Source organism: Macrosteles quadrilineatus, unplaced genomic scaffold (genome assembly GCF_028750875.1).
Source record: "Macrosteles quadrilineatus isolate MER2022 unplaced genomic scaffold, UCM_ALF_1.0 Scaffold_2__2_contigs__length_208266976, whole genome shotgun sequence".
In the NCBI taxonomy this organism is placed as follows: domain Eukaryota; kingdom Metazoa; phylum Arthropoda; class Insecta; order Hemiptera; family Cicadellidae; genus Macrosteles; species Macrosteles quadrilineatus.
The window spans coordinates 179,131,534-179,154,399 of record NW_026542595.1 but is presented as its reverse complement, the minus strand read 5'-3'; the positions used below and the strand labels follow the sequence as shown (position 1 = coordinate 179,154,399).

Sequence of the window (22,866 nt, the reverse complement as noted above, 5' to 3'; positions counted from 1 at the left end):
AAATAACTTAACATTTTATTTATTAATATATTTTATTTGTTATGCATTTAAGTATTTTCCTCATTTAAATCGTTAAAATGTGCTGGAAAACGTTACATTATGTGTTATATTGTTAAAACAAAGGTTTTAAAATTTTTAATTAATTTGAGGTCTATTTCCGTTTTATTAGGTTGTACACAGAAAGAGTGGTGGGGGTATGGAATTCTCCGCCCACCGTTAGCTGGCGATAGCTGTCTTCACGATCGTAGTGATCGACTCCTCGACTCGGATCGACTGACCGAGATGTCAAATTTTTACATTGCTTTCTGCTTGTTAGTTGTTATGTTATTGAAATTGGTAGTCTTTCCTAAGTAATTATGTTCCCATTGAGATACTTCAAGACACGAATTACAGAATATTAAGCAAGAGAGAACTTGCTGTTTGGCCCAGCACATGTTTGTAATGTTATAGAATCGTTACAATCAATTCTAACGCATAAATACTGGTGTTACTCTAATTTGTACGAGTTGTTTTGAAGTAAGTTAGCTTACCTACTAAAATCTGATATATAACTTAGTTTTCTCTAATAGACCCAAGTTCTATGATTTGCTTGAGTTAATAATTGGATTAGTCAAGATTAAAAACAAATTCGTGGAATAGGCCTATATGCCTAAATATACTTTGTACAGAACAAGTAGGTACACAGAATACTCACCTAGGAATACCTATTAATATACTTATCCACTAATATACTATTAGAATACTTATTAGCCTATATTTTGAATAATGTCCAGTAGCTTAGATACTTAACTTATTTCAGTAAAATGTTTAGTAAGTTTTACCTAGTCCTAGTTTTGGCTGCACTTTACTTAAGGTCCTACACTCATTTGAATGAAAATATCGATTATTCAAATGTTTCATTCGATATATCGTTTGGTTAGTTAGGTTAGGTTAACCTTACCTAACTAACCAAACGATATACTTATCGAATGAAACAATCGATAAATCGATATTTTCATTCGAATGTGTGTAGGACCTAAAGTAAAGTGCAGCCCTAGTTTTTACAACTTTAAGGTTCAACCTTTGAGTGTCCTTTATCAGTAAGCAATAGACTGCTTTATCAGTTGACTAAGAATAAATCTTTTACCTTTTAACTTACTTTCAATGTCTTCATCACATCCGTAGATCGGGAATCGTCGTGGTTCTATCGGGTTTTCACGAATGTTCTTAGGTCCAACCTCAGAATTGTTGATATGGTCTTATTCTGTAGACTTGATCTCCTAAGTAAGGCCAACATCTACAGTTAGGTCAACATCTAAACTTAAAGTAAGTTAGGTCCACATTCTTCAGTATACAAAGGTTTTATGTAAGGGCAAGGGACCTATGGCCTAATATCCCTTAAGTTTGACCTCAGAAAAATTTACTCCTTGAGGTACCCTAAGTTACATATCTAATTGCCAAATTTGGTTAAGTTTTTGTTTGGTTGTACAGTAGACCCCCTCTTAACCGATAATCGGATTATCCGCCTTTGATCGTAAAATAATACAGTTTGTTTTAACTGACCTTGCTTTGAGAGCAGTTCGGTTTAACCGCCGCTTTATAGGAATCTCGGCATTTCCGCTCCCACGCTGGGCGATGAGAACTGAACCATACACTAATCTCCACAGGATATGACTAAGAATAAGTTATTTTGTATTGATCACAAAAAATATAGCATAGCCTATCTGTCAGTTTGTCATCGTGGTTTGTAGCGCGAGCACATCTGATCTGATTTGTTATCTGTACGGCAAACTTATTTCATCACAAAGTGCGTTACGATTTTGAAAACTGATTAGCCTATCTTATCGCTGGAGTAAACAAACAACGCAACAACGCAACTTGTGGGGATGGCAGGGAAGGGGGGTTAACAACTCCAACGTCAAGATAGTTTTTGTGCCTCGAGCCTCCAGTGAGAGGCTATAGGCCTAAATAAACATCCTGTCTTGTAACAAAATGGTTGCTTGGACCTTTAATTTTGACAAAAGGTTCTCTACTGTTTTACGATGGATTTGGAGAGCAGGATTAATACGTTACAGTACTAATGTTATTAAAATAGGAGTTTTTATTGACTCTTGTGTAGTAATAATACATTCCACTGAAAGTAAGCCTATTTGACTTGACCGTGTTTTGTGTGTATTTGTGACTTTTCTATCAATACAAAAAAGGAGATAGACCAGACCCACTAAAATCAATTCATTACGTCATGATTTTAGGGATTGCCCGTTTTAACCGACCTTTTGAGTTATCCGACCTAGGTCCGGTCCCATTAGGGTCGGTTAAGAGGGGGTGATTGATTGATTGATTAATTGATTCTGTAGGGGTGGACCTTGTCCTGTTGCACGTCAGCCACTGATGGGCTTTTTGCACTCCCCACATGGTACTTCAGCAACCGTCAAACCTGAGTTGCTTAATGAACTCCAGCATCCTGTCTATGAGCTCCTCCTGAGGAAGGTGTCTGCCACTTGTCATTGCACCAAGAGTACTGTCCCTTACCTCATTCAGAGCAGTGCAGTCGTAGAGTAGGAGTAGTAGCAGTCTCCTCTGATAGCCCACATTTCCTACACGCAGTGTCACCATTGTGGATCCTCAAGTGATGCAGGTGCAATTTTGAGGAAGCCATGTCCAGTGACCATTCCTGTGATCTGTCTGAGTTGCCTCCTGTCTAAACATAGAGCATTGGAGGCGACCGTCTGGGAAGGGGAGAAGAGGGTGAGCTTACTTACCCTATGGCGCTGAAGCCTAACCCATCTTTTCCTGTGTTCCTCCTGAGCCCATGCCATGACTAAGTGACATGCATGCCCACGATAGATTCCACAGAAAGGCTGTGGTCCCACGAAGTCTGAGGCTGACGCGACATTTGCTAGCCTGTCAGCCACCTCATTCCCTTCTATCCCTGAGTGCCCAGGAACCCAACAGAGTGTTACCTTGTTGTGCCTGCCCAGGTCGCAAGCAGAAAGGGAGTCCAAGACCACCTTAGAATTGAATTCATAGGAGTCGAGCGCTTTGAGCGTAGCCTGGCTGTCTGTAAAAATGGAAATGTTTATGTCCCTGAAGCCTAGCCTCAGGTTTTCCCTAGCACATACCATTATCACAGTCATTTTGGCCTGGAACACAGTTGGGTGAGTGCCCATAGGAAGACAAATGTCCACCCCGTTCTGCACTCCATGAATTCCAGCCCCAGTCCCACCTCTTACCTTTGAACCATCAGTATACCATTTAAGGTCGCCTTGTGGAAGAGGATTCCCACCAGACATCCACTCATCCCTGGACGGAAGAATGACAGTGAATGGTCTGGCGAAGAAGAATTGAGTCGGCGTGTGGTCCGAAGGCATGTCCATTACCTCCCCTCTTACCTGCTGAGTGATCCGAGAGTGACCTCGGGATCCTCCAACATCCAACCAAAGGTTTTCACACTGGAGTCTGTAGGCAGTCCTCCTCGCAATGACCTTGACATGCAGGTCAATCGGAGTGAGGTTGAGAAGGCAGTTCAGTGAGGCTCCCGGACAGCTGCTCATTGCGCCCGTGATGATGAGACTGGCGAGTCTTTGGACGGCAGCCAGATCTCTCACTGCCGACACCGAGTCTATCTTGGGCCACCACACAATTGAGCCATATGTCATGGCGGGCCTTACCACGGAGACAAATAGCCAGTGCATGAGCACCGGCTTTTTTGAGCCCCCAGGTTCCTCCCACCTTCTGCAAGCCATGAGTGACCACTTACCTCGATCAATGACCTTTTGGAGTTGTGGCCCCCATTGCAGCTTTTGGTCCAATACCACACCCAGGTACTTTACCTGATTCTGCATTTCAACAGGGTTGCCACCAGCCATGAAAACCTTGAAAAGCTTGAATTATGCATGAATTCTTGTGACCATGAAAAAAGGCATGGATTATGCATGAATTTCTCCATTGGACCATGAATTTTAAAAATCAGGAAAAATTATTCTAGCAGTATCATTAAATTTGCCAACATTTCATATTTAAAAACAGTTCAATAACACGAACACCAAGAGAGAATACCATTTGGAGACGATTATTTAGAATTTTCTACGTTCAGAAACAATTGCTTAGTTCATTCCAATTCATTTTAGGTTAGATGCTGATGTCAGCTAAGTCTTCCGGTATGAGATCTTTGACTGTATATGGTTCGCAAAATCATTAGGTGGCCTACCCCCGCGTATGGGTACAGGGGTATGGGGACTTTAATAAAAAAAACAGAAGTTGTAAACCATGCACGAAATTGAAACGGGGCATATAATAAAACAATAAAATTGGATTTCTGGCTCTCACACCTGATGTTTTTAGCTTTGTGGATAAAACCACAGACAATAAACCATTAATTGTGTCTATAGTATGTGATGAAACCAATAAGTACATTGTGTAATAATATAAACCAGAATACAGGATATTTCATGACATATATGGGGGGAAACAGGACTTTTTGGCCGGGTGAACGAGATCAAATTAAAAATTAGTGTAACCGAGCGGTCAGACATTTTTAAAGATGATGTTAGTTTTCAAGCGGGCATACGAGGACTGTTTTCCAGAGCAGCTAGGACTCTATCGAACGTTAGTTGTCTGACGTCCGATCTGACTTTGGATGGCTTGTCAGCTTCTTTTTGAACGCAGAGACCATCGTTTTATAATTGATTGTCTAACACATGATTGTGCCACATGACGGAATCGACGTCGCCCTAATAAAAAAAATTCACCAAACTGCCGCTGAGTTGCAATGACTCATTATGAATCATTATTTTTTTAATTTGACTCGATAACAAACGCACGATGCTCAGGTGACCACTGCTCTATGGCCACAGATAATGGCATCGTGTAGGCTTTCCAACGAGCCCAACCCCACCACTCTCAGACGACATGTTGCTAAACTGTGCGCTACATAAAATAGATCAGTTTTTTTGCCGCAACTTGTATGTGCGTATTGACTATGAATTTTTTCAAACTACCAATGCAAACCATGAAATCTGCATGAATTTTGTCATCTCACTATGGTGGCAACCCTGTTCAAGCACTGTGTCTTGTAGTATATTTGTGTCCTATGCAAGAGGGGGTCTACTGTATTCAAGTTAAATTGAAGTTATGTGTATTTTTTCAGGTGTCGACTATGAGTAGTAACCACCATAGAGGTCTTTTAGTGCCCTCAAACGGTGATATCGACCATGTATACTATCTTTCTGAACACTTTGGAGATCTTTATTTAAATGAAGATTATAGTGATATTGTTTTGAAAGTTGATGATCAAAAATTCCATGCTCATAAAGTTATTTTGGCAGCAAGAAGCGATTACTTTCGGTAGGTATAGTAGTAACTTTTGTTATTTAGGCTAAGATACTAACAACAGTAAGTTAGCTGCTCAACTGTCAAAGCTTTGAGTCCTGTCGGTTGCTGTTTTTGAGACGAGTGCATCTTATTGATATGATTTTTCGGTACTTTCCTGTTAAAGGGAACATTCATTATTATCGATGATTTTTTTATATCTCGATATTTGATATTTCGATCTGATATAGGCATCGTTGATAACAAATTCAAACATATCAGCTGATAGCTACGATAAATAAATATTTTTCAGTGTAAACATAAATAAACAATTTAATAATTTTAGTAACAAAATGTTGCTTTGGCGTTTACTATCAAATGAAAATGTAGCTAAATATTTTATGTAATAATAAACTAATGCATACTTAATCTAACCTACCTTCAAAGGACTAGTCACGAATCCTCATAAAGCCCGGACTGGCTTCTCCATATGCCTTTACTCTTATGAAACCGATTCATGAAATCATACAGCAAGTTTGGTTAGGTTTTGTTAGTTTAAAACATTTTAATTTTTTTTTATAAAAACATTTAGGCTACATAAACAATCATAATAAATCAATGATCGGCTAGTAACACTGACTATTCTAGGAGCCCAAAGCCCAAACAAGAGTTGAGTAAGTTAAGTCGTCAGACCCAGCACGGGTTTTAAACCTTAATTCGATTTTTTCATTATCAGCAAGTTTGGTAAGGTTATGAAATTTTAATTTTATAATTATAAAATTAATTTTATAATTTTCTTAATTTTATAATTAAGGATGACTTCATGGATCTACGAACCATCAATATGGCGTCACGGATGGCTCTTTTGAGCCTCTCTGGAACGTGATCCGTCACAGCACAGTGACTGGTCCGTATCACTCCTCACTTCGTTCCCTGACGTGCAATTTGCTCCGTGCCTTGAAAAAGTAGTTCCGTATATTTTCACAATTTGCAGTGGCTCTTTAAAAAGGTCTGGGGAAAAGTTGATAAATTTTGTGTTTAAGGGTAAGAAATTAGAAAACCCCATTTTTACCCCATAAACTAATAAGTAAATTTAAGCCCCCTTTAAACCCCGTTCCTATGGTCCAATCATACTGGTCTGCAAACTCATTCAAGTTTATTTTGCCTTACACCTTCAAACCAAATTTTATCAAAATTGGACAAAAATTACCCAAGTTATTGTCTGGACACATTTATTTATTGCTCTTGACAATTTTTACATTGTGCAGCATATAATAGTTATTCTAATATTTATAGTTACATAGAGGCTATTTTATAAAATCTATATATTTAATACACAGTTGTAACACTGTTTTCTCAGTAATTACTTGACCGATCTACAAGATTTATGTCTCAAATTAAAGGGGATAGTGTGTAGATTTGCCGAACTTCCTTAGAATTTACATTTTTTCTAAGGGCTACGACCTACAGCCCTTTAAAGGTTGAGTCAATACAATTCTTATTGAAGAATATAATACACAGTTTATAAATTATTCGTCAGCTGTTTAATGTTTGTCAGATATTTGTTATTATTTTTATAACCTCACTTTCAGTATGCAATTATTAAACTTGGAGTTTCTGTTTATAAACACACGATTTTGATTAAGGAAAGTGTATTTGTTAACTTATTTTGAAATGTTTTGTTTTCCTGCAAAGTGATCTGAAGGAAAGTGGTAATTGAGTTTAAGTTTGAGTATGGAATGTGAAATAATACCCAAATCCGCTTGCAAGTTGTACATATAATTGCTAATGAGTGGGAAACATACAAACATTTTATAGTAGGTGACGAATCTTACTCAAGATCAGTGTTAGACGTTCAGTGGTACCAAACTTTACCTTCTCGAGATGGCGAGTACGCCATACGTGGAACTACAATATATCAGTGAATTTTTTTTTTCAAGTACACAGGGAAGTTGCTTGAAAACTGTGACTTACCATTCGGTTCTGGCGAAGAAGTATGTGACTTGATGTTTAATGGCAATGTTGACTCGGGTCATTATAGCGTTATAAAACTTAATCATTAACCCCAGGGTGTGAAAAGTACAAAAATAAAAAGAAAAGGTAATCATTAACCGGGCGTAAAGTTGGGGATAGTCATAATTATTTCACCAGAAATCGGGAAAACCTTGCAATTGGCCACCATAGTCTAAAACTTTTTGAGAAAAAACCCATAATAATCTCCCAATCGAAATTAAATCAGAGACTTCCAAAACAATATTTAAAAATAAATTAAAAAGATTTCTCATCAGCAAGGCTATTTTTTCTTTTGAAGAGTTGAATAGTCTTTGAAATCAAAAACAAATTCAATTTATGTATTTTTTGTTTAGAAAGTTTGTAAAATTTTGTTTTTATTTTATTATGTTATAAATGTATTTAATAACTATTAGGCCTACTTGCAACTGTTGACACTATTCAATGTATTATGTACAGGAAATGAATAAAGTAGTTTTGAATTGAATTGAAAAAGAGACATACCGAACGAAAAAGAAAAAAATGTAGAGAACCATCGAACTAAAAAGGTAAAGAGCAGTGTTGGTGTTAAATGTGCTCTGGAAGTCCCTACAAAAAAATACCAACTCTTTTGGATTGGGGTCGTTAGATTGGATTTGTCACTACTTCAAATCTATGAATTTCGAGTCAGAACAGTCTAACTGTGACACAAAAATGTTTTAGTTTTCCTGCAAAGTGATCTGAAGGAAAGTGGTAATTGAGTTTAAGTTTGAGTATGGAATGTGAAATAATACCCATAGTAGGGGACGGAAACTTATTCTTTTGATCAATATAATTTATTCTCTATAGCCACCAGAACAATCATAGGGAAATCCGCTTGCAAGTTGTACAGATAATTGCTAATGATTGGTAAACATACAAACATTTTATCGTAAGTGGTTAATCTTACTCAAGATCAGTTTTCGACGTGCAAATTTTACCTTCTCGAGATGGCGAGTACGCTGGGATATTTGGAACTACAATTTATCAGTGAACTATACCCTAACTATATTTTTTCGAGTAGGCCTACACAGGGAAGTTGCTTGAGAAACTGTGACTTACGATTTCTGTTCTGGCGAAGAAGTATCTGACTTGATGTTTAATGGCAATGTTGACTCGGATCATTATAGCGTTATAAAACTTAATCATTAACCCCAGGATGTGAAAAGTACAAAAAGAAAAAGAAAGGTAATCATTAACCGGGCGTAAAGAGACTTACAAAACGAAAAAAACATGTAGAGAACCATCGAACTAAAAAGGTAAAGAGCAGTGATGGTGTTAAATGTCAGTTGGTTCTAAGTATCACTTGAATCAACATCTTTCTGGTAGTGGTAGTCTACATAGTTTTAATATCCACGACTCCTTTTCCATCAAATTGGACCGTTAATACCCTCTAACATTGAACAAAGTATGCCCAACTTTATATATACGACGTAAACACAGCTTTTACTCACAGTATGGGTCTAAGATTCGTGAAATGCGACCAACTGCTGATGCGTGATTTACATGTAGGCTAAGTGACTATCTTTATTCCATACAACAAATGTAATGAAAAAAAACTACGAATATAGGAATATACTTGAGCAAATTATCTAAATAGCATAAATAGCTGCTTATTAGGTTATCAGCATTGCCCAGTTCGTATACCTACTATTTATTTTTCAAATGAAACTCAAATTAATATAAAACATTTATTTGGTTAAAATAATATATCGGTTTGATTAACATAAAATAGTTTATACAGGCAAACTATCAGTTCTATTTCATGTAAAAAATTAAACAACCCCTAAATAAAATACAAAGATAAACAGTATTTGTTAATTATTATTTCTTTTATTACTGACAATATTCCCGTGGCGGAGCACGGGCGGTTAACTAGTTGCACTTTAAATTAAAGTTAACTTTTAACAAATAACTCAATTTAAAGAAACGGAGGAAAACTAAAAAAACATTGTACATTTACCAAGAAATATATACACACATATATATACATATATAAAAATTTGAACGAATAGGGTTTTTGGCCTCTGGGGACATCAAAATAAAAAAGTAAAACGGTCCCAGGCCTAGGTCAGAAAGTGTAATTTTTAAGAATACTGAACTAGCCTACGGTAATCATCTTTTTGTTCCAGTGCTCTTTTGTTTGGTGGCATGAAAGAATCTAAGCAGTCTGAAATTGAACTGAGAGGAACAAGCATCGATGCTTTCAAAGGACTACTAAAATACATTTACACAGGCCACATGTCTCTGGCGTCTCTTAAGGTATTCAAGCGGAAATCATACAGCCATGGGTTGTAGGTTTGATAATAGTTTTTAGCAGTAGCAGTTCTAGGACATTGTCAAAGGGGGGGCCTAATGGGGGTTGTTTCACACAAGGAGGGGCCCCGGGGGTCCTCCCCTAAAAAATATGCTAGATTTAAAAAGGCATTTGGTGACTTTTAGCCATTTTTAATGCCTAGAACTGTGTCCAAAAACCTCTGTTAAGTTTTCGTCAGAAAAACGTATGCAAGGGGCTAAGCCTCTATAGCCCTCCCCCCCCCTTGGAACCGCCACTGATTTTTAGTGATGGTTGTTTCCAAGAAATAAACACAGCCTACCCATATTGCTTGATTTGCATTTGCCCTACTGACTTCATATACTGGTACTCAGTATAACAGCGAAATGGTCGATAAGCAAATCTCAAACAATAAACATTGAAGATATAAAATTTGCATAGCCTTCGAAGTAAGCTGTAGTGTGTTGGTGTCCTGCCACTAGCCTGCTTTTTGACATGAAATATACTATTTGTCATTCGTTAAAACAGAACAAGCTGGGAAAGAATATCCCAATACTTCAAATATTGTTTTAATATGATTCATCCTGGTGAATGTAGTTAGTTATACTTATAAAAAAATACATCATTTTCTCTTACAGGAGGATGTGGTCTTAGATATTTTGGGACTCGCCCACCAATATGGCTTTGTAGATTTGGAAACTTCAATCTCAGACTTTCTCCGACAAGCCTTGAGCCTCACAAATGTTTGTGCCATATTTGACGCCGCGAGACTCTATCAGCTCCACTATTTGACCAGAGTTTGTGCCAGCTTCATGGACAATCACGCTGCACAGATCATTCAACACGAGACTTTCACACAGTTGAGCCCTGTAAGTAAACTGACAACTAATTTGACAATCATAATTATTTTAATCCATACCTATAAATAAATTTCTAAAGAAAATGTGTGCTTATATTTGCTGTAAAATAGCCTAATTTACACACACAAAGTTTAAAAAAAGGTGTATTTAAGCATCTTTTGGTTAACGGTTTGGTTCACTAGTGGAGGAGAAAGAAGTAAATCAGAGAAAAATTAAAATTTGGTAGCAAAATCCAACCCAAATAGGCCTTCCGGTTTTTAGTATTGTATAGATGATGTTGTAATTTTTTATATAGAATATAGCATGCTCATTTGAAACTAAACTATTTTTTGCATTTAGTTGCTGTTGATGTTTTTCAGGGTGGGTTGAAAGAGCTGCTAGAGAGAGACTCGTTCTATGCCCCAGAAGTTGATATCTTCCAAGCTGTCGTTGATTGGGCAAAAAATAATGGTGAGAATAGCATCTGAAATGTTGTCACTGTGGTATTATTATTGTTACTATTATTATTTTAAGTCAGGAATGCCACTTTAGTTGCGTATTTGTAGCTAAATCTGATTGCGATAGATAAGTATAGCCTACAATGGAGCTAATTTTGTAGCTTTATTACTTACTAAGGTTAGCTATTTCTTTAGCCAGAAACATGTATAATCCAAGTTCACTTTCGAACCATCAAAAAGCTGCAAACATTTATCAGGGTCAAACTGACACCACTGTTTGGAAGACAATGTAACCCAGTCAACCACTTAGTCACTGTAGTTTACTGTAAATAACACACATTTGAAATTAAACCCCTTCTACTTTTCATTGTGGCCAATATAATATAGCCTCATATCACAGAAAACATACCGTACCGTACTACTATAACCCAGAATACCAACCGCATGGTAAAAAGCGTTAAGTACTTTGAGAGTGCTTTGCCTGTCAATTCGTAGGCAGTTCTGGGTTATAGTAGTATGTTTTCTGTGCTCATGTTGACAACTTATTTGGTTTATTCGGTCACAAAGTTTGTGTCTCAACCCTTGTGTTGCAGCACTGTCATCAGGACCTGAGCTAGAGATGGTGTTGGGGACTGTGAGACTACAGCTGATGACAGTCAGTGAGTTGCTCGGAGTAGTCAGACCTCTTAGGCTAGTCACTCCAGACACCATTTTGGACGCTCTCACTCTTCGCACAACATGTCGTGATTCTACCTTGAAGTATCGAGGAGCCCTTAGTGAGTGTTCATTACTTGATAAAAAGATAGTGAGACGGAAACATGTGGAATGGCTTTCCTATTCTGCTCTTTTCGTTCATATTAATCTATATGTTATCCTCCTTTTTCTACAATTTAAAATCCTGGCCTAGAGCCTTTCCTTAAACAAAACTAATCTATATGTTAGTCAGTTCTCAGACAATTGTGAGTGTTCCCATACTTAATATAACTGAGTGAAAATTTAAAAACGTACGTTTTCAGGAAAAGCACTTTGCAAATTTTTTTCCCCCTTTTTCAAAACTTTTATTATTTTTTTTATTTTATTAACATTTGAAGTTTCATAAAATGTCCATGGTAACGCAATATCTTTGGTAGTTTTTTTTTTTAAAGAGCATCTTTAGTGGAAAAACACAAAATCCTGTCACGACCATAACGGACGTTTAAATGAATATTAAAAATAGTTAATATTATTTTTATAACTATGTTTTGCTATAAACTAATTTACTTTTATGACCATTATACAATAAAAAGGTCACTGAGCTTTTGGTATATTTGGTCTTTCTAGAAAAAAAGAAAAAAACTCAAAAAATTGAAAAAAAGCCAATAAAATCTTTTTAAGTTTGTATAACTCCGAAAAAACTTACCAGAGACCCGAAAAATCGTTATGTTTGTATAGAGGTGTGCTTCTTTTGTGTATAAAACATTGAAATATGACGATATTTTAATTTTTGAATTTTTTATGATAGAAATCATAAACGTGATGGTCAGTGACAAGCGGTACGGTCGTGAATTGTCTGGAATAATCTAAATCTTTCTAAACAATCCTTCAATTATACTGTTAGATATAATAAAATTATGTGTTTCAATTGAACTAAACTGTTCAATTTACAATTATATTAAAGTTATTGTCACGACCAAACACACTATAATCCATAAGGCTAGATTGGTCGTGAAAAAAACCGCGATGGTCGTGAAACTTTGGTCGTGAAATTACGTGTTATTTGGCTCTGTTCTGGTGGTAGCCCTGCACCTCATGTTCGAGGATACAAAGTGGACTTCTAGGTTAATCTAGCAATTGAAATATCTTATAAACAAAAAATAACACCATGTCTACTTCATCGAATGACTACGTACGGTCATGGACACACCAAAATTACAAAAAACACAATCTTTCCTTTATTAATCTTGTAATTCCTCCTTTCAACTCGAAACGACCGGCACTACAATCCTGGCGTACACCCCGAACTAGTCTCTAAAACCAACTGACTCCATCGACGCCAGGCTTGCCACTGTCGTGCTCCAAAGTTGAAAGTTTTTCCCAAATGGTCGTGACGCCAAATCGAGGGACAGACTTATTTTGTCATGGTAGTCAGTTTGCAATGACAATAAAATTATAATATGCTCCTATTTTGTAAGTTTAATAACCATTGATGACATAAAAATATGGCTTTATATATTTCGGCATGAATAATTAGTCTAAAAACAGCGTGAAAGTTGGAAAACGTACCCTAGGGACAAGTCATGGTCGTGAATTTCGATACTTTAAAAATACGAAAAAAATACCTAGAACCTATTTAAAACCAAATAAATGTGTGTAACATGTTGCCCCCGTCCCAAAAAATATTAAAACACATAATAATAAACTACAAATCCAGTATCTACGAAGTAAAAGGCCAGGGACATGAAAACGTACGTTTTTAAATTTTCACTCAACTACAATTTTGATTACTTTACTTATCAGCCAAATAACTTCCAAATAAAATGTAGAAAAGAACCTCAAACATGGAGCAACCTAGGTTTACTTATGGCTATTCCAGTTTTGCTATCGATCGACCTAGTGCACAGCCCCCTCTACTTTCAAAGTTCTGAAGTTTGGAAATTAATTTTGATTTGCCATGCAAAAAATGATGCAATAATGTTTACTTTTGCTGTGATTAAATTCCATAACTGTTGTAATACAATTTTATGCAGCTGATTGATATAAAACAATTTTTTATTTAAGTAACCTACTTTTTGTAGCTCTTGACCGATGATTCATTCAAGACAAACTATTACAGTAACCAAAAATTTGTCTGTAATCAGTGATGATGCTTGTTGCTTTTCATACCTAAAAAGTAATTTCGGAACCACCGGTTCTTGGAAGATGTACTGGTACCAAAGTTAAAATATTGGTATTGGTACTTGGGCTTGGGACTTTTGACAATGACAGCTAGCCTCCTCCGGATCAGGTGAATTGCGACCAAAAACTGTGACCTAGGCGGCAGTTGCTGATAAAGAAAATGTCAGTGTTTTCCCCTAATATTGTCGGATCAGATTAATGACTCCATTATCATCATATTTATTTTTTCCAAATAGACAACACATTTTACTTTTTTCTAGTCACATTAAATTTATGGACGCTTTGTTTTTTTTTGCTCAGAGCCAGAGGAGAACGTAGCGCACCCTAACTACGGCACGCAGGTGCTCCAGGGAGAGATGCGGACGGCTCTGTTGGACGGAGACTGCAGCAACTACGACATGGAACGAGGTTACACAAGACACGCCATCAACGAGGCCGGTGACAACGGCATACTCATCAAGCTGGGCAAACAGTTCATCGTCAACCATGTTAAGATGCTGCTGTGGGATAGAGACCTGAGGTTAATGATTATTTGCCTAAGGATTTGCCTAAGGATTTTGTAATGGATAGGTTTAAGAGTTGGATTACCTTAATGACAAAAATAAAGTGCACAAGTTACACAGAACACAGAATTTTCAGAGCTTCTAGTTCTTTCAGTAATAGCAGAGTCTTTGTTTTCGTCTAGGCCTTAAATGCAACTATTAGACATTTTTATAATTAATAACTATTAGCTTAAACTTTGTATTTAATTGAGTAAATAAAGGATAATAAGTTTGCTTGTAAAATTATAACTTGTGTAACATTTTTGAAAGTGTAAAGGGTGTTGATATTAAAATTTTAAAACATCTATCTTGACCCTTAATGACATTAAAAAAAAACATTTTTTTTTTTAGAGCTCAAATTAAAGCCCTGACATTACTGAATATTTTAAGCCTAGAACGAACTGCAAGCGTTAGTAAGAGCTGGAGATATAAGAAAAATAATTTAAAAAATTATCAAACTACGAAACGTCCATAAGAAACGTATGGGGGAGAGTTTTCGTTTGAGTATTTCTTCTAAATAAAAAAAGATACTGAAAAACAGATTTCGGCATTGAAATCAGTGTAAAAATGTAGTTTGTAATGATGTGTCACAACACTATCATTACCTTGAAAAAAAATTATCTATGTCCAATATGGCAGATCCAAGATGGCGGCCAAAAACGTGTTCCCTATCAAAATGAAGTACTAACCACCTAATTAATACAGGTGGTGGTCCCAAGTCAATATCTCAAAAAATGTGCATAAGAAATGCATGTGAAATATATTTTTTTTAATTTGTCCAATGTTGGGAAAAGCCGCCATTTAAAATTGTGATTTAAGTGGTTTTCTCGTGCACCGATTTTTGGCAACTTTTAGTATGCCATTCTGCAAACCCAACACTACAAAATAAAACCGTTTTCTAGCAATTTTTTTAACGATCCCTGTGTAAGCTTTGTTAGTTTGCTTGTACTATAGCTGTACAACTCTCTTCGTTTTTACTTGACAAAGTTCCCCAAGGTATGAAATATTGTGTGTTCTGTCTCTTCTATATGTACTATGGCCTACCTAGACTTGTTCTAAGCTAAGCTAGCTGCTATCTCTATATTCTAAATTCAGAGTGTTATATTTAATTACACATATGTTTGAGTTCTCGTTCCTTCAACCATTGCTCTGTTGACAGGTCCTACTCATACTACATTGAAGTTTCAATGGACCAGAAAGACTGGACGCGAGTCATCGACCACACAAGTTACTTCTGCCGATCGTGGCAATACTTGTACTTTGAGCCGAGAGTGGTGAGATACGTCAGGATAGTTGGGACCAACAACACGGTTAACAAAGTGTTCCATGTTGTCTCTTTTGAGATTATGTACACTAATACTCCAGTAAACATCGAAAAAGGCTTGATAGGTGAGTTATATTATTATTGCGAGACCTAAACAAATAAGCTTTCCTTTTCAATATACCTAGCTACAAAACAGTTTTTGGACACTTTTTGTTGGCCTAGCCTAAATTTTATAGTTGTACTTAATAAATCAATTGCAGTCCACTATATTGCAGTTTCTCAAGAGTAGTATGTATTTACTACTTGTAAAGCATCATATCCAACACCAAGTTTTGTATTTTTTATGTGATTCTTCTGTATGGATTACCTTATGTTTTGACATGGAGCCTAAAGAAATACATAATATTAAATACAGTAGAGCGTTGATTATCCAAAGCCCAGTCACCTAAAATGTCGTTTATCTAAAGAAAGAAAAAAAAAAGTTAAAAGTGTGCTAATTACTAGTTTAACCACTGTCCGATACATACATATGTTTGTCAACCACAGCTGTCGCCGAGATCACAAAATATGCTCACAAATGATTATATAATCACAAGAGACAAACAAAACCAGTAAAAAACACAAACCAATTTATATGTCATCAATCAAAGTTAAAATATTGTATCACTTTTCCCTTACCAATGAAGAAAAATAGATGTCCAAACACCTCAAATCTCCAATTATTTTTGATAATTAACTCTCTACTGTAGTCATATCATTGGTCCGAAGATGATTACAATACACTCCCATTGACTGCTGATTAAAAAACAGAGCACTGGTGATACCAATAGTAGTTTTGATCACTAGGAGAGAAAGTAGCTCTTTTTGGTACGCAATTGTGTTACATAAACGAGGCGCAGCCGAGCTTGAAAATACGATTGAGTACCAAAAAGACACTTTTGCTCCGTGTGATGAACAACTATTTTCATCATAGGCCTACTGTGGAAATAACCTTCTAATTGCTACTAAATATTTATTAGACCACATAATTTGAGAGGTTATACAGAGTTGTCATCAATGTTTACATCCGTTGTTTGGAAACATAACTTTAAAAAAATATCGTGTAATTAGGTTGAATTAGGCGTTTTCAAACAAATTTGTGTGGTGTTTTCAAACGGTGTTTTCCGGGCAGTATGATGAAAAGAATATTTTTAAAATTTAAAAGGTTGAAATGCAAATTTGTTACGATACATTTTAACTAAATTCAATCTGACCACGAGCATTTTGCTATTGTAAAATTATTTTCGCCAAACAATAGGGATACAGTGAACCAATTTTACTATGTGACCTAGATAATCTATCAATGTGATAAGATCACCTACACCACTGACACTGTTGTTTGATAGTGCCTAAACACAATGTGGCCACAAGCGCATGCAGTGCCAGCGTGATTGAAGGTGTGTCTCGCAGTCGTAACGCTCTGCTGGACGGAGAGACTAAACGTTATGATTGGGACTCTGGCTACACTTGTCACCAGCTGGGCAGCGGCTCAATACTCGTACAACTGGGTCAGCCCTACCTACTCGACTCTATGAGGTAGCTTTATATCTAGGTTTAATTCATTCATTATACTCACTGCTGGGGCGTCATAGATTAGCCTCCTCCACTCTTCTCTATCCTCCGCCATCCGGATTTCCCCCTTGGATCACATCCTTCTTAATTAAGGCCTACCCAACGGATGTCTTCCTGTAGGTACGACCTCACAAACCTCCTTCAGTCTTGTGCCATCCTGTTTCCGAAGTACGTGACCTAACTTACTAATTCCTTTGGCATTTATAAGCGCTATTATATTATTAATTTATTATGGTTTTTATAAATGTAGTGTTAAGAGCAGCGAGCACATAATAATAATAATAATAGAGAGGACACGGCGTTTAACCAAATGCACTGAAAGTGTGGCCAAATCCGCCATCTTGGTCCGTCACACAGCCTGAATCCAAGACCCGCGAGCTCAGTTCGCATTAAAAACCCCGCGACAAATACACGATCATAAATAACATTAATAGTTGACAAAAAATTCTGAAATTTTGCACACTTGTAGATATGATACTGAGGAAAACGATGGTGTGAATATAAAATTATTAGTTATGATAGTAATTGAGTAATAAATATGTTTAACACTTCTGTAGTTTAATTTTTCAGATTCAGACATGAAAAAGTTGTATTGCGAGGAAATTTTTTATTTTTTGGTCAGAGAAATTTCGTCAGCGGGAAAGTTGTGGATAAATAACCAAATTTAACTATGCGATTCACAAAAAATTTTTATCATGTTCGGTTTTCTAAAAAATCAGGTACAAAAGGGATCCATTGCCACTGCTTCGCGCCACGCCCGCTGCGCCGCCAGGCCGTCGTCTATACATTTAGCGTGCAGTGTTTTAATGTTTTATTTATACTGTTGTACTGTAATATTGTATATATTAAAGACATTTTCAAATATATTGTCAATGAAGAATTTTCAACCGATTAGCACAACTTTTTAAGGACTAATTAGCTTTCAATATCATCCAAGATAAACTAAAGATAATTCTGTAAGTTAAATTAAACTTCCCAAATATATTTGTAAAATTACACTCAATTTATTTATTGTCCTAGAAAAATTACAGTTTTATTGAGATGTTGCCTGATTTTATTTTTGTGAAAACTTTCGTTACTTATTTTTTTACAGTAGTAGCGAACTCTAACATTGAAATATTTTTGAGCAATATTTTTAATTAGGTACTAATCAAAAATGATTTTTGGCCATATTGTTTCATATCCTGAGAAATATGTACTATTTGGAAACAAATTTACTCCTACACATTGTCCAAGTACTTTGTTCGTCAAGTCCTCAATTACATTGTTTTCCTTTACACTAATATCATTAACTTTATATCTACACTATTCTCATCAAGCATAGCAGACGACTAGCGCGCTGCACACGCCGGGACTACTGTCGGGGAAATAAATATGTGCTTGAGTTTGAGCCTAAATATCTCTTGAGATTAATTATCCAATTTTCTTGAAACAAAAATTAAATATAAGCTGGTTTAAATACATTTTACGTGGTAGCAATAAAAAAATCCGTTTACCAGAAAAAGTTATATTGTTGAAAGATCCTAAAAGTAGGTACCGGTTTTTAAGAAACTCTGCACTAACACTGAAGTTTAAAACTTAATTGTAAACAAACCACTGAGCCAATCTTTCTGAAATTTTTATGGCTTATTGGTAGATTTATTGTTAACAGATCCATGCATTTTAAAATTTTTACTCACAATAGTTTTTATGCTGATGTTTATTTTTAAAACGTATGCTTACATAATGAGACGCTAAAAATGTCGTTCAAAATATCATCGTGTTTGTCGTGACACAAGAAATAACACCAATATGACAGATTAATAATGCGAACAAAGGTGTTTTTTGCAACTGGCAGGGGCAGGCCGATTGGCTCAGTGGTTTGTTTACAATTAAATTTTAAACTTCAGTGTTAGTGCAGAGTTTCTTAAAAACCGGTACTTTTAGGATCTTTCAACAATATAAATCTTTCTGGTAAACGGATTTTTTTTTATTGCTACCACGTAAAATGTATTTAAACCAGCTTATATTTAATTTTTGTTTCAACAAAATTGGATTATTCATCTCTGAGATATCATATTTATTTCCCCGACAGGTAGGCTAGCGCCGCCATCTTTGTCCGTTTCGCCGGCTAGTAAGACTGCCACACTCCTGCGCTCCGAGTAGCGCTTCTATTTTGTTATGTGTTCGCTGGTTAAGAGTACTAGTTTGACCTTCGGAACTTAAGTTTAAGCTTGAATTAGTCCGTCATTGATCAATATTTGTGATTCACGGTCCTGATTAAAGAAATTTGAGGTTTTTTAGTCTGTAGCAAAGGTACAAATATCTGCATTCTACTGCCGCTCGTATTTACTGTGAAAATTAATTCACCTTAGTTACATTTCTATTTCTATCATAGAAAAGTAATTATTTAAACATCTTATTAGAGAAGTACATATTACACTTATAATCATAAATAATGTGTTACTGTTCTTGAAGTCTATACACCAGACTAAATTAAATCCTCGTCCTTATCTTTCCTGGGCGGTCAAAATACATTTTTATTAAAAATATTGCATGTAACATATCGTTGTTGTGTTAAGCATATATAGTTAATGGAAGGTTGTACTGAACAGCTTTATGGATCACTGCTTTATCAACTTTTACTTGACAGGATCCTACTATGGGACTGTGACGACAGAAGCTACAGCTACTACGTGGAAGTGTCTGTGAATCTGTGGGACTGGGAACTCGTCTGGGACAAGACCAGGGAGAATTGTCAGTCTTGGCAATACATAACGTTTCCCCGCAGACCAGTCGTGTTTATCAGGATAATCGGCACACACAACACTGCTAACGAGGTATGGTTTTTATTCTTTACATATGAACCCCGCAAAACAACAAAAAATAACCGGTTGGCTAACCATTTCTGGGAATCTAGAGATAATGTATTCCCAAGCCAAAAGGTTTTACCTCCAAAACACTTTGTTTATTTTGTTGTGTACATTAACTGTTGAATGTGTTGTGTAGGTTTTCCATTGTGTACACCTGGAATGCCCCGCCCAGAGTGAGGAGGCTGGTTCCCCCCGCTCAGACCCACGACCCCCCCGTCCCTTGCCCCCCGCAGCCTCCCACCAACACCATCACCACCATGCTCCTGACATGGTGCCTACTGCGGCTGAGGCCACCGAGGAGGAGGCTAATAAGGTTGGTATTTACCAGATTTTCCTGTCCATTAAAGTAGACATTCTATTCCTATTTGTTATAATTATTGCCAGTTTTAGAAGAAATATGATCTGAGTTGAGTTGAGCCACCAACAAAGTGTGCTGATCTAAAATTATGTTAAATTTTGCTACATATTTTAAATTGGCTATACATGGAATTAAATATTTATTTACTAAGCATGTATTTTTTTAGTGGTATGAATTTTCTGCATGTGAAAAATTCACTACTGTAATTTCATTTGCAATCTGTAAAGTTACTTAGTTCCAACCAGAGGTGCCCATCCCCCCCAAACCCAGAGGCGCAACCCCCCCCCCCCCAAGCCAAAGGAGTAGTTCTCCCCCCCCCCCCCAATTTATGCTGCCGTCTATTTAAACCTACCCTCCCCCCACCAATTTATCTGACAATTTTCCCTTTACCTCATAAAACGAGCATTCCAATTTAGTATTTAGTAAACTTGAGGTAAAGAAAAACAAACTTGCTGATAATAAAAATTAAATGTTTAATAGGAAACGAACAACATTTAACAATACTTCATTAGGTGTATCTAACTAATGGACGAATTAGAAGTGTTTCAATTTACATTTCAGAATCTCTATTGTCAGCTAACTTGTGTTCAGTATTGCAATAGACAACGTCTTCAAAACGTACAACAATATACTAGGTGAATTACTCTACTCCAACACAGTATTGTAACTGTACAATATATTAGGTGGCGTTAAATTTTACAGAGAAAGAATCTCAGAGAAGAATTTTAAGAAATCAAACCGCTTTAAAAATACATTAATAATACTTTGGCAAAAAGTTTTTTTTTTCAAAATTATAGGCAGTCACGAAATAAGACAGACTTGTTGCTCGCCACTCCCTGGCTCTACAAACACCGCCACTACAAACAACACACTCCAAAAACTCGATTTTACTCTACAAAAATCGCCAGGCAAAATACCCACAAAAGGTTTTTGTGACGAAGTAATCTTATAACTAATTTTGATAGCCTCAGAATTGCCTTTTATGACTAATAATGGTAGAAACGCATCTTGTCAGACAATCTGTTTATACACAAAACATGAAATGTTAACAGATAAGCCTATCAATTCACGTGAGTATATTGCCGCGGGCAGGACTGGAAGTAAACTGAATCAGGTTATGACGGAAAGACGTGGTCTCTGGATTGTCGTCTGTGTTATCAAAAGCTGATATTGGACTAGTTGTCGTGACGGAGGAGAGTGTTGAAAATATAATGGGATTCATAATTGAGTTTTCCATTTAAAATTATTGACAATAATAACCAATTTATCTGCTGGATATAAATTATGGTCTCGAAATTCTACAGTACTGCACGAAAGGAAATTTATTAAATACTTTGAGGAGTTTGAAATATATAAATACATAAAACTAGGGACAGCGCAAAATTTTTGAGTGAAAACACTCATTTAATTATGAATCCCATTATACTTTTAACACTCTTCTCAGTCACTACAATAGTCCTATATCAGCTGGTGACAATGCAGACGACAAACCAGAGACCACGTCTGTCCGTCATAACCTGAACCTGATTCAGTTTACTTCCAGTTCTGACGACGGCAATATATACGCGTGAATTGATAGGCCTATCTGTAATCGATTCGTGTTTTGTGTGGTGGAGGTAAAGAACCACCAAAACATATGTAGCAAATAAAATTCGACACTGACACTGGTATATTAAGGATTGTCTGACAAGGTGCGTTTTTACCATTCTTAGAAGCAAATCTTAATTACGAATGGCAAAATGTTGTTGGTGTTGATAGTGAGCTACTTAGAAACACTTTTTCGGGCTGCTTATACAAAATTTTTCATTCATTATGACAGCTAGCAAAAAACATCCCCCCCAAAATCCCCTCAAAAAAGTCCCCCCTAAAAATTCCTGTGGCGCAAACGCGCCACAGTACCCCCCCTCTGGGCACCCCTGGTTCCAACACATAACTCCGCTTAGAAACAAGAATGAAAGTTTTTTTCACATGAAAATACAAATCTTTTGTATTTTGAAGGGACAACAAAATCTTAACTCTCAAGGGACAAATAATAATTGAAACTTGTTAAAGATGCTAATTAGTGTGAATACTTGAATGTTTAGGAAGATGATGAAGTGGAAGAAGAGGCAGAAGCAGCTGCAGTTGCTGTAGTTGCTGAGGACCAGCCATAAGTTAATCCTCCGGACCTTTTGTGATAACTTACTATTTAAATAACTTCCAATCAATGTTTCCTATGTTGTTTGTGGTACTTAAGTCTTGCCTATTTGTGAATACTTTGTTTGTATATGTTTGTTAAAAATGTCAAAATCTTATATTTGCACATTATTATTAATTTATTGTATAAAGAAAAATTATGTAGTATATCTATTTGTAATAAATACATGTATAGTGCCTGAACAATGTTTTATGGTTTATGTTGGATTGTTATTTTTTTAAATTAGTTTATGTTGTATTATAACAGTTTTGTTATTAAAGTTGTTTTAGCATAAAGTTA

The 22,866-nt window shown here is 36.2% G+C and overlaps 2 protein-coding genes across 3 annotated transcripts; one reads left to right on the top strand and one right to left on the bottom strand.

Annotated features, from left to right (window-relative positions):
* Positions 1-288: 288 nt before the first annotated feature.
* On the top strand, positions 289-22,862 carry LOC128987473 (BTB/POZ domain-containing protein 9-like). Of its 2 annotated transcripts, none has more exons than XM_054408333.1 (12): positions 289-516; positions 5,129-5,325; positions 9,450-9,579; positions 10,231-10,461; positions 10,812-10,902; positions 11,483-11,665; positions 14,064-14,283; positions 15,465-15,694; positions 16,955-17,144; positions 19,813-19,999; positions 20,169-20,345; positions 22,475-22,862. In XM_054408333.1, exons 2-12 carry the CDS (start codon positions 5,138-5,140, stop codon positions 22,541-22,543), a joined length of 1,896 nt encoding a protein of 631 aa, XP_054264308.1. In that variant the 5' UTR covers positions 289-516; positions 5,129-5,137; the 3' UTR covers positions 22,544-22,862. The 2 variants fall into 2 exon arrangements, with proteins under 2 accessions (XP_054264308.1, XP_054264309.1); XM_054408334.1 differs by lacking the exon at positions 289-516 and adding an exon at positions 525-673.
* Positions 2,589-3,848, bottom strand: LOC128985171 (uncharacterized). Its single transcript, XM_054404552.1, has one exon. The coding sequence runs from the start codon at positions 3,846-3,848 to the stop codon at positions 2,589-2,591; it is 1,260 nt and encodes a 419-aa protein (XP_054260527.1).
* Positions 22,863-22,866: the final 4 nt, after the last annotated feature.